General features: G+C 37.2%; 1 protein-coding gene across 1 annotated transcript in view; it reads right to left on the reverse strand.

The window, feature by feature from the left end:
• Nucleotides 1-14,459, reverse strand: part of CUBN (cubilin) — a 304,407-nt gene that overhangs the window by 32,661 nt on the left and 257,287 nt on the right. The window contains exons 50-54 of the mRNA XM_069959738.1: nucleotides 13,042-13,248; nucleotides 12,152-12,301; nucleotides 10,890-11,011; nucleotides 3,719-3,944; nucleotides 3,424-3,621 (exon numbers count right to left, since the gene is read on the reverse strand). Of these exons, the coding sequence (XP_069815839.1) occupies nucleotides 3,424-3,621; nucleotides 3,719-3,944; nucleotides 10,890-11,011; nucleotides 12,152-12,301; nucleotides 13,042-13,248 (903 nt within the window). The remainder of the gene's footprint in view (nucleotides 1-3,423; nucleotides 3,622-3,718; nucleotides 3,945-10,889; nucleotides 11,012-12,151; nucleotides 12,302-13,041; nucleotides 13,249-14,459) is intronic.

A 14,459-nucleotide genomic window follows, 5' to 3' on the forward strand; every position in this document is an offset into this window, starting at 1 on the left:
AAGGCTGAGGATGGAGACGACTGTACCGCACATAAGACTGAGAAAGATGGCCGACTTACTGCTATAAGGCTGAGGATGGAGACGACTGTACCGCACATAAGACGTATGAGGAAGATGGCCGACTTACTCCTATAAGGCTGAGGATGGAGACAACTGTACCGCACATAAGACGTATGAGGAAGATGGCCGACTTACTCCTATAAGGCTGAGGATGGAGACGACTGTACCGCACATAAGACTGAGGAAGATGGCCGACTTACTGCTATAAGGCTGAGGATGGAGACAACTGTACCGCACATAAGAAGTATGAGGAAGATGGCCGACTTACTGCTATAAGACTGAGGATGGAGACAACTGTACCGCACATAAGACTATGAGGAAGATGGCCGACTTACTGCTATAAGGCTGAGGATGGAGACAACTGTACCGCACATAAGACGTATGAGGAAGATGGCCGACTTACTCCTATAAGGCTGAGGATGGAGACGACTGTACCGCACATAAGAAGTATGAGGAAGATAGCCGACTTACTGCTATAAGACTGAGGATGGAGAAGACTGTACCGCACATAAGACTATGAGGAAGATGGCCGACTTACTGCTATAAGACTGAGGATGGAGACGACTGTACCGCACATAAGACTATGAGGAAGATGGCCGACTTACTGCTATAAGACTGAGGATGGAGACGACTGTACCGCACGTAATAATAATAACAATAATAACAATAGTAATAATAATAATAATAGTAGTAAAGGAATCGGCTGAAAGCCGCATCTCCCTGTATATGGATAACCTGTTACTATTGCATCTGGAGCCCCTCCATAACCCCCTAAGAGCTGTATATGGATAACCTGTTACTATTACATCCGGAGCCCCTCCATAACCCCCTAAGAGCTGTATATGGATAACCTGTTACTATTGCATCCGGAGCCCCTCCATAACCCCCTAAGAGCTGTATACGGATAACCTGTTACTATTGCAGCCAGAGCCCCTCCATAACCCCCCTAAGAGCTCTATACGGATAACCTGTTTCTATTGTATCCGGAGCCCCTCCATAAACTCCACCCTTACAAGCAGATTTAGAGATCATATATGGCAGCTCTGAGTAACTAGTTTTGCTTTGTGTCTGAATAGTCAGAGTTCCACTTTCCAATGTTGTGATAGAAATACGGATGGTTTGGACGTGCATTTGGTATATGACAGGAGCGGCACCGCTACTACCAGCTGCAGTGTTCCGGGATTGTTCTAAGTGACAGCACATTCCATCCAACGTGTTTCTGCCTAACCTTACACCTTCATCAGGGAAGGTGTAAGGTACAAACTCTTGAAGTTGCGCTGAAACACGTTGGATGGAATTTTGACCCTATTGAGATACCGTAGTGGAACCTAGTGACGTCACCCAGAGCACTCACAGAAGGCGACAGCTGGTAGTAGTGGTGCGACCGGCCAGGAATCACTCCCATCATATACAGTATATACTTCTAGTCACAATACTGGAAATCGGACTATTCAGACACAAAACTAGTTACACAGGGCTGCCATATATTACATCTACATAGCCTTGTAATGGTGGAATTTATGGGGGGGCTCCAGATGCAATAGTAACAGGTTATCCATATACAGCTCTTAGGGGGTTATGGAGGGGCTCCAGATGCAATAGTAACAGGTTATCCATATACAGCTCTTAGGGGGTTATGGAGGGGCTCCGGATGCAATTATAACAGGTTATCCATATACAGCTCTTAGTGAGGTTTATGGAGGGGCTCCGGATACAATAGTAACAGGTTATCCTTATACAGCTCTTAAGGGGGTTATGGAGGGGCTCCGGATGCAATTATAACAGGTTATCCATATACAGCTCTTAGGGAGGTTATGGAGGGGCTCCGGATGCAATTATAACAGGTTATCCATATACAGCTCTTAGGGGGTTATGGAGGGGCTCCGGATGCAATTATAACAGGTTATCCATATACAGCTCTTAGGGAGTTATGGAGGGGCTCCGGATGCAGTAGTAACAGGTTATCCATATACAGCTCTTAGGGAGGTTATGGGGGGGCTCCGGATGCAGTAGTAACAGGTTATCCATATACAGCTCTTAGGGAGGTTATGGGGGGGCTCCGGATGCAATTATAACAGGTTATCCATATACAGCTCTTAGGGGGTTATGGAGGGGCTCCGGATACAATAGTAACAGTTTATCCATATACAGCTCTTAGGGAGTTTATGGAGGGGCTCCGGATGCAATTATAACAGGTTATCCATATACAGCTCTTAGGGAGTTATGGAGGGGCTCCGGATGCAGTAGTAACAGGTTATCCATATACAGCTCTTAGGGAGGTTATGGGGGGGCTCCGGATGCAGTAGTAACAGGTTATCCATATACAGCTCTTAGGGGGTTATGGAGGGGCTCCGGATGCAGTAGTAACAGGTTATCCATATACAGTTCTTAGGGGGTTATGGAGGGGCTCCGGATACAATAGTAACAGGTTATCCATATACAGCTCTTATGGAGGTTTATGGAGGGGCTCCGGATACAATAGTAACAGTTTATCCATATACAGCTCTTAGGGAGTTTATGGAGGGGCTCCGGATGTAATAGTAACAGGTTATCCATATACAGCTCTTAGGAAGGTTTGTGGAGGGGCTCCGGATGCAATAGTAACAGATTATCCATATACAGCTCTTAGGGGGTTATGGAGGGGCTCCGGATGCAATAGTAACAGGTTATCCATATACAGCTCTTAGGGAGTTTATGGGGGGGCTCCGGATGCAATTATAACAGGTTATCCATATACAGCTCTTAGGGGGTTATGGAGGGGCTCTGGCTGCAATAGTAACAGGTTATCCATATAGAGCTCTTAGGGGGGTTATGGAGGGGCTCCGGATGCAATAGTAACAGGTTATCTATATACAGCTCTTAGGGGGTTATGGAGGGGCTCCGGATGTAATAGTAACAGGTTATCCATATACAGCTCTTAGGGGGTTATGGGGGGCTCCGGATGTAATAGTAACAGGTTATCCATATACAGCTCTTAGGGAGTTTATGGGGGGGGGCTCCGGATGTAATAGTAACAGGTTATCCATATACAGCTCTTAGGGAGGTTATGGAGGGGCTCCGGATGTAATAGTAACAGGTTATCCATATACAGCTCTTAGGGAGGTTATGGAGGGGCTCCGGATGTAATAGTAACAGGTTATCCATATACAGCTCTTAGGGAGTTATGGAGGGGCTCCGGATGTAATAGTAACAGGTTATCCATATACAGCTCTTAGGGAGGTTATGGAGGGGCTCCGGATGTAATAGTAACAGGTTATCCATATACAGCTCTTAGGGGGTTATGGAGGGGCTCCGGATGTAATAGTAACAGGTTATCCATATACAGCTCTTAGGGAGGTTATGGAGGGGCTCCGGATCCATCACGGCCACTGACCTTCACAAAGCTTCTCTCACATCGCCCGCTGCTGTCTGGGATATTGAAGTTCGGGTTGAAGTTGAGCTGGTAATGGCGGCTCTCGTGCGTCTGGATGGTCCATGTGCAGCGGCTGCTGGGGGGGAAGCTCAGGGGCCACCCCGGAGACCTGATAGTACCGCCATCTGCGTGGATGTGACCGCCACAACCTGGGGAATAATGCAGAAAGAATATCACAGTAATGATGAAGAGAAGACGGAGAGCGGGAGGACCAGGAAGGAAGCGGAGACCATGGCGGCCACTCACCGGAGGAGTCTGACGTCCAGTTGGCATAGAAGCCTCCGCCATGGACGGTGTGGTCGGCATGGAAGATGACTAATAGTTTATTAGCTCCAGACTGGACGGTCCCGGGGGACGTGGTGCCGCAGTATTGTCCTATGATGGGGGAGCTGGGGGCCGCGCCATTCACCAGAGTGACCGAATCCCAGAGGCAGACGGCCTGATACTCCAGGTCAAAGTGAGCAAAGGAGAGCTGGCCAAGGAGAGACGACCGGGTTATATAATACATCCACACAGAGTAGCGGCATCATACAATACCCGAGCGTAATACAATATAATACCGGAGCGTAATATAATACTGCAGCGTAATATAATATAATAACGGAGCATGATATAATACCAGAGCGTAATACAATATAATATAATACCGGAGCGTAATACAATATAATATAATACCGGAGCGTAATACAATATAATATAATACCGGAGCGTAATATACCGGAGCGTAATATAATATAATACCGGAGCATGATATAATACCGGAGCGTAATACAATATAATATAATACCGGAGCGTAATACAATATAATATAATACCGGAGCGTAATACAATATAATATAATACCGGAGCGTAATACAATATAATATAATACCGGAGCGTAATATACCGGAGCGTAATATAATATAATACCGGAGCGTAATATAACACTGCAGCATAATATGATATAATAACATATACATACACATAGTACATATATACATACACATAGTATACACATAGTACATATATACATACACATAGTACATATATACATACACACAGTATACACATAGTACATATATACATACACATAGTACATATATACATACACATAGTACATATATACATACACACAGTATACACATAGTACATATATACATACACATAGTACATATATACATACACATAGTACATATATACATACACATAGTATACACATAGTACATATATATACATACACATAGTACATATATACATACACATAGTATACACATAGTACATATATACATACACATAGTACATATATACATACACATAGTATACACATAATACATATATACATACACATAGTATACACATAGTACATATATACATACACATAGTATACACATAGTACATATACATACACACAGTATACACATAGTACATATATACATACACATAGTATACACATAGTACATATATACATACACATAGTACATATATACATACACATAGTACATACATACACATAGTATACACATAGTACATATATACATACACATAGTACATATATACATACACATAGTACATACATACACATAGTATACACATAGTACATATATACATACACATAGTACATATATACATACACATAGTATACACATAGTACATATATACATAGTATACACATAGTACATATATACATACACATAGTATACACATAGTACATATATACATACACATAATATACACATAGTACATATATACATACACATAGTACATACATACACATAGTATACACATAGTACATATATATATACACATAGTACATACATACACATAGTATACACATAGTACATATATACATACACATAGTACATATATACATACACATAGTATACACATAGTACATATATACATAGTATACACATAGTACATATATACATACACATAGTATACACATAGTACATATATACATACACAGTACATATATACATACACATAATATACACATAGTACATATATACATACACATAGTACACACATAGTACATATATACATACACATAGTACACACATAGTACATATATACATACACATAGTATACACATAGTACATATATACATACACATAGTATACACATAGTACATATATACATACACATAGTATACACATAGTACATATATACATACACATAGTATACACATAGTACATATATACATACACATAGTATACACATAGTACATATATACATACACATAGTATACACACAGTACATATATACATACACATAGTATACACATAGTACATATATACATACACATAGTATACACATAGTACATATATACATACACATAGTATACACATAGTACATATATACATACACATAGTATACACATAGTACATATATACATACACATAGTATACACATAGTAAATATATACATACACATAGTATACACACAGTACATATATACATACACATAGTATACACATAGTACATATATACATACACATAGTATACACATAGTACATATATACATACACATAGTATACACATAGTACATATATACATACACATAGTATACACATAGTACATATATACATACACATAGTATACACATAGTACATATATACATACACATAGTACATATATACATACACATAGTATACACATAGTACATATATACATAGTATACACATAGTACATATATACATACACTAGGTATACACATAGTACATATATACATACACATAGTATACACATAGTACATATATACATACATATAGTACATATATACATACACTAGGTATACACATAGTACATATATACATACACATAGTATACACATAGTACATATATACATACATATAGTACATATATACATACACTAGGTATACACATAGTACATATATACATACACATAGTATACACATAGTACATATATACATATACATAGTATACACATAGTACATATATACATATACATAGTATACACATAGTACATATATACATACACATAATATACACACAGTACATATATACATACACATAGTATACACATAGTACATATATACATACACATAGTATACACATAGTACATATATATATACACATAGTATACACATAGTACATATATACATACACATAGTACACATATACATACACATAGTATACACATAGTACATATATACATACACATAGTATACGCATAGTATACACATAGTACATATATACATACACATAGTATACGCATAGTATACACATAGTACATATATACATACACATAATATACACACAGTACATATATACATACACATAGTATACACATAGTACATATATACATACACATAGTATACACATAGTACACATATACATACACATAGTACACATATACATACACACAGTATACACATAGTACATATATACATACACATAGTATACACATAGTACATATATACATACACATAGTATACACATAGTACATATATACATACACATAGTATACACATAGTACATATATACATACACAAAGTATACACATAGTACATATATACATATACATAGTACATACATATATACATACACATAGTATACACATAATACATATATACATACACATAGTATACACATAGTACATATATACATACACATAGTATACACATAGTACATATATACATACACATAGTATACACATAGTACATATATACATACACATAGTACATATATACATACACTAGGTATACACATAGTACATATATACATACACATAGTACATATATACATACACATAGTACATATATACATACACATAGTATACACATAGTACATATATATATACATACACATAGTATACACATAGTACATATATACATACACATAGTATATGCATAGTATACACATAGTACATATATACATACACAAAGTATACACATAGTACATATATACATATACATAGTACATACATATATACATACACATAGTACATATATATACATACACATAGTATACACATAATACATATATACATACACATAGTATACACATAGTACATATATACATACACATAGTATACACATAGTACATATAAATATACACATAGTATACACATAGTACATATATACATACACATAGTACATATATACATACACTAGGTATACACATAGTACATATATACATACACATAGTATACACATAGTACATATATACATATACATAGTACACACATAGTACATATATACATACACATAGTACACATATACATACACATAGTATACACATAGTACATATATACATACACATAATATACACACAGTACATATATACATACACATAGTATACACATAGTACATATATACATACACATAGTATACACATAGTACATATATACACATAGTATACACATAGTACATATATACATACACATAGTACATATATACATACACATAGTATACACATAGTACATATATACATACACATAGTACACACAGTACATATATACATACACATAGTATACACATAGTACATATATACATACACATAGAATACACATAGTACATATATACATACACATAGTATACGCATAGTACATATATACATACACATAGAATACACATAGTACATATATACATACACATAGTATATGCATAGTATAAACATAGTACACATATACATACACAAAGTATACACATAGTACATATATACATATACATAGTACATACATATATACATACACATAGTATACACATAATACATATATACATACACATAGTATACACATAGTACATATATACATACACATAGTACATATATACATACACTAGGTATACACATAGTACATATATACATACACATAGTATACACATAGTACATATATACATACACATAGTATACACATAGTACATATATACATATACACACAGTATACACATAGTACATATATACACACATAGTATACACATAGTACATATATACATACACATAGTATACACATAGTACATATATACATACACATAGTATACACATAGTACATATATACATACACATAGTATACACATAGTACATATATACATACACATAGTATACACACAGTACATATATACATACACATAGTATACACATAGTACATATATACATACACATAGTATACACATAGTACATACATACACATAGTATACACATAGTACATACATACACATAGTATACACATAGTACATACATACACATAGTATACACATAGTACATATATACATACACATAGTATACACATAGTACATATATACATACACATAGTACATATATACATACACATAGTATACACATAGTACATATATACATACACATAGTATACACATAGTACATATATACATGCACATAGTTTACACATAGTACATATATACATACACATAGTTTACACATAGTACATATATACATACACATAGTATACACATAGTACATATATACATACACATAGTACATATATACATACACATAGTATACACAGTACATATATACATACAAATAGTATACACATAGTACATATATACATACACATAGTACATATATACATACACATAGTATACACATAGTACATATATACATACACATAGTACATATATACATACACATAGTATACACATAGTACATATATACATATATACATACACATAGTACATATATACATACACATAGTATACACATAGTACATATATACATACACATAGTATACACATAGTACATATATACATACACATAGTACATATATACATACACATAGTATACACATAGTACATATATACATACACATAGTACATATATACATACACATAGTATACACATAGTACATATATACATACACACAGTATACACATCGTGCATATATACATACACATAGTATACACATAGTACATATATACATACACATAGTATACACATAGTACATATATACATACACATAGTATACACATAGTACATATATATATACACATAGTATACACATAGTACATATATACATACACATAGTACATATATACATACACATAGTACACATAGTACACATATACATACACATAGTATACACATAGTACATATATACATACACACAGTATACACATAGTACATATATACATACACATAGTATACACATAGTATGTGATGTATGTATGTATGTATATATGTATATGTATATATGTGATGTATGTATGTATATATGTAAATGTATATATGTGATGTATGTGTATATGTATGTATATATATATGGTATGTATGTACAGTATATATACTGTATGTGATGTATGTATGTATATATGTATATGTATATATGTGATGTATGTAAATATGTAATGTATGTATGTATATATGTGATGTATGTGTATATGTATATATGTATATATATGGTATGTATGTACAGTATATATACTATATGTGATGTATGTATGTATATATGTATATATGTGATGTATGTAAATATGTAATGTATGTATGTATATATGTGATGTATGTGTGACTGGCGACCATCAGAAGAACAAAAAGTAATCCAAAAGACTCTCAGCTTCTTATGTATGATAACTACAAGTTCCCATTTCTGGCTAGAAGCATCAGAGACTTTGTCTGTATGCTCGGTGTCAGGTTTATGGGTCTGCCTGATCTGCTAGCAGTAGTGCCTGGTCTCTGCACCACATGGAGACCTCATGGCAGACGCTGCTATAGCCCATAGTTGTATTGAGTTGTAGTATGATATATATATATATATATATATATATATATATATATATATATATATGTTTATTCTATACTGTATGGCTCCAAGGAAGTATATATATATATATATATATATATATATATATAGCCTTATCCCCCTGTATACAACCAGCATCATCTACAAGGATCTCATGGTCTTCTGTGTCCTTATTACCATGATCTCACCCTCCACTATCAGGACTGATGGTCTCCCATGGCCTGAACTATATCACTATCATTATTACCATGGAGTGAAGAGATTGGCTGCATAGTAACCTATGGAATAGACTGGTGTTTCCCTATCAGACACGTATGTGATGACGGCTCCAGAGAGGTAAGATACAGGTCACTTACAGAAGGATGATCAGTCTAATAGAGGTCATGCTCAGTGACTAGTCTAACAGTGGTTGCACTCAGTGACTAGTCCAATAATGGTCATGCTTAGTGACTAGTCTAATAATGGTCATGCTTAGTGACTAGTCTAATAATGGTCATGCTTAGTGACTAGTCTAATAATGGTCATGCTTAGTGACTAGTCTAATAATGGTCATGCTTAGTGACTAGTCTAATAATGGTCATGCTTAGTGACTAGTCTAATAATGGTCATGCTTAGTGACTAGTCTAATAATGGTCATGCTTTGTGACTAGTCTAGTAGTGGTCATGCTTAGTGACTGTACCATTTAAGATCTGATCTTTACTGTAAAGAAAGAAGACTGACCGTAATGATGTCACCTTCCGGGGCCTCCAGGAGCCAGGCACAGTGACTGAGAGCCGGATAGTCATCAGGATAGTTGGGGCTGGCTATAACTCCAGACTCCCCACTCTGTGTCCCACCACAACCTACAAGACAATAGAAACTATTGTAAGACTTCACTAATGTGTAAATGCACAACCCTCACACGGAACACACTTTTATACATTCCGTGTAATCTATCACCCCCTGACCTGTATATGTATACAGCTTATTATACACCCCCACCTGCCTAACCAGTCACCCCGAACACCAACACACCATCTATATCCATGGAGGCCAAACCATTTTCTGTACCACTTGTATAATTATACCCTATGCCATAAATGCTTAAAGGGGTACTCCACTCACACATAACTTTTGATATGTTGCTGCCCATGGTACAACTAACAATTCCTTCCATACTTGTTATTATCTATTCAGTCTCCTTCCCCCAGTTCTCAGCTGCTGCTTTCTGCTGAAGACACAAAAATCTGTATGTGAGCTTTTCTCTCTTTCTCCCCCCTCCTCCCACCTTCCCTTCTGAGACAGCTGATGTAAACCAGTGGATGGCAGGCTGTATCTGCAGCATTGTAGCTTCTCTGTAATGCTGGTACGGATAATCACAGTGAGTTCATCAGCAACTTGACCTCAGATTAAACCTCCTGGCATTCCAAAGAAGCTACAATGTTGCAGATACAGCCTGCCAGGGACTTGGTTACATCAGATGTCTCATAAGGGAGGGGGGAGGAGGAGGAGACAGAGAGAAAAGCTCACAGACAGATCACATGGCACAGATACATTTACATCACATGGCATGGATACATCACATGGCACAGATATAATTGTATCCGTGCCATGTGATATATCTGTGCCATGTGATGTATCCGTGCCATGTGATATATCACATGGTACGGATACATTCAGGTCACATGACACGGATACATTCATATCACATGGCACGGAGACATCACATGGCACGGATACACTCAGGTCACATGACACATACATTCAGGTCACATGACACGGATACATTCATATCACATGGCACGGAGACATCACATGGCACGGATACACTCAGGTCACATGACACAGATACATTCAGGTCACATGACACGGATACATTCATATCACGTGGCACGGAGACATCACATGGCACGGATACACTCAGGTCACGTGGCGCTGATACATCACATGGCACGGACTTGGACGTTGATGTATCCATAGAGGCGGTAGACGGTATCCCTTACCTGTGAATAAATATTCCGCCACAAATCCCAGATCTTCCGCTTCTGCATCGCTCACAAAATGCACCCAGATCCGAGGAGCCACGAGAGCGAGTGGGACGGCCGGCCGGGTCCTCCCACACACCCTGCTGATAACCTCACCGTCCGCACTATCTGCAACATAGAGAGACAATACAGGTGTGTGCACACTGACAGGCCGCCCGCTGGGTGATACTGCAGACCGGGCATCATGCTGCCTGAGCCACCCAAAGTCATTGGGGAGGTCCCAGGGCCACCAGGGGGAGCTCACCACAGCACACTCGTACAGCACAGCAGGAACAGAGTAAGGTATGGCGGCTTCTGGCCACCAGAGGGAGCTCACCACAGCACACTCATACAGCACAGCAGGGACAGCGTATGGTATGGCAGCATCCGGCCACCAGGGGGAGCTCATCACAGCACACTCATACAGCACAGCAGGGACAGAGTGTACGGTATGGTGGCAGGCAACAGGACAATGGCAGACTGTGGGCAGCTCTACATCTGGCGGTAGGGGACGGGCCTTTTGATGCCTTGTCTGCACATTTACAAGTGATGGCTGCAGAAGGGAACATCGGGGTTGGCAGGAGGTGATGGTCTTCATGTCCTGCATGCAGCTGCTCTGCAACGGACGGTAAAGGTTGGGGACAACGGCCGTTGCTAAGGAGAATCCCAGCTGCATGTCCTGGTGTTCTGTGTGGCGGCCTTGCTTCCCAACAAATTTGCTAGGTCTTACTTTCGGGGGAGACATTATATATTTAGTAAAACCTTCACTAGCTCTTATTATCAGGGACACAGGGTACACACAGGGTACACACAGGGTACACACAGGGTACACACAGGGTACATACACAGCAGTCATAGTCAGTCCTCACCTGAGCGGATCTCAATGAAATCCTTCTGGCAGTTCTGGTGCGGTTCTAGCTGCAGTCTCTTGAACTCGATGTATGTCGTTGAGTTATAGACGTTCGGGTTCCGTATGATCCATTCACAGTTCAGGTTCCTTGTGTAATTCCTGACCTGGTCGTATCCTGGAGACGTAAAGTTTCCTCCGGCAGGTTCCACCAGGGACCCACCGCAAACTGCAAGACAAATGTGTCCGGTTACTGGAGCCCGGTGCGGGCGGCTGAGCGGTGATGGTGCTGATAGTGACAGCAGGTGAGCGGTGATGGCTCTGATAGTCACATGTCCAGCGTCTGAGCGGTTATGGCTCTGATAGTCACGGCGGGTGTCAGAAAAGATCATCCTGCGCCCGCATCAGAGCTCACCGTTGCACACAATGGAGCATACGGCCGGAGCAAGAGCCGCATGCTCCATTGTGTGCACTGACAGTGTTTCTGACAAGTCAGTTTCTCGCGGCGCCGCTAGGGATCCCAGCCGGAGCGTATACTATGTGTATGTATATATGTACTATGTGTATACTATGTGTATGTATATATGTACTATGTGTATGTATATATGTACTATGTGTATACTGTGTTTATGTATATATGTACTATGTGTATACTATGTGTATGTATATATGTACTATGTGTATACTATGTGTATGTATATATGTACTATGTGTATGTATATATGTACTATGTGTATACTGTGTGTATGTATATATGTACTATGTGTATACTATGTGTATGTATATATGTACTATGTGTATACTATGTGTATGTATATATGTACTATGTGTATGTATATATATGTACTATGTGTATACTATGTGTATGCATATATGTACTATGTGTATACTATGTGTATGTATATATGTACTATGTGTATACTATGTGTATGTATATATGTACTATGTGTATACTATGTGTATGTATATATGTACTATGTGTATGTATATATGTACTATGTGTATACTGTGTGTATGTATATATGTACTATGTGTATACTATGTGTATGTATATATGTACTATGTGTATACTATGTGTATGTATATATGTACTATGTGTATACTATGTGTATGTATATATGTACTATGTGTATACTATGTGTATGTATATATGTACTATGTGTATGTATATATGTACTATGTGTATACTGTGTGTATGTATATATGTACTATGTGTATACTATGTGTATGTATATATGTACTATGTGTATACTATGTGTATGTATATATGTACTATGTGTATACTATGTGTATGTATATATGTACTATGTGTATGTATATATGTACTATGTGTATACAATGTGTATGTATATATGTACTATGTGTATACTATGTGTATGTATATATGTACTATGTGTATGTATATATGTACTATGTGTATACTATGTGTATGTATATATG

Source organism: Dendropsophus ebraccatus, chromosome 2 (genome assembly GCF_027789765.1).
Source record: "Dendropsophus ebraccatus isolate aDenEbr1 chromosome 2, aDenEbr1.pat, whole genome shotgun sequence".
NCBI classification, from domain to species: Eukaryota; Metazoa; Chordata; class Amphibia; order Anura; family Hylidae; genus Dendropsophus; species Dendropsophus ebraccatus.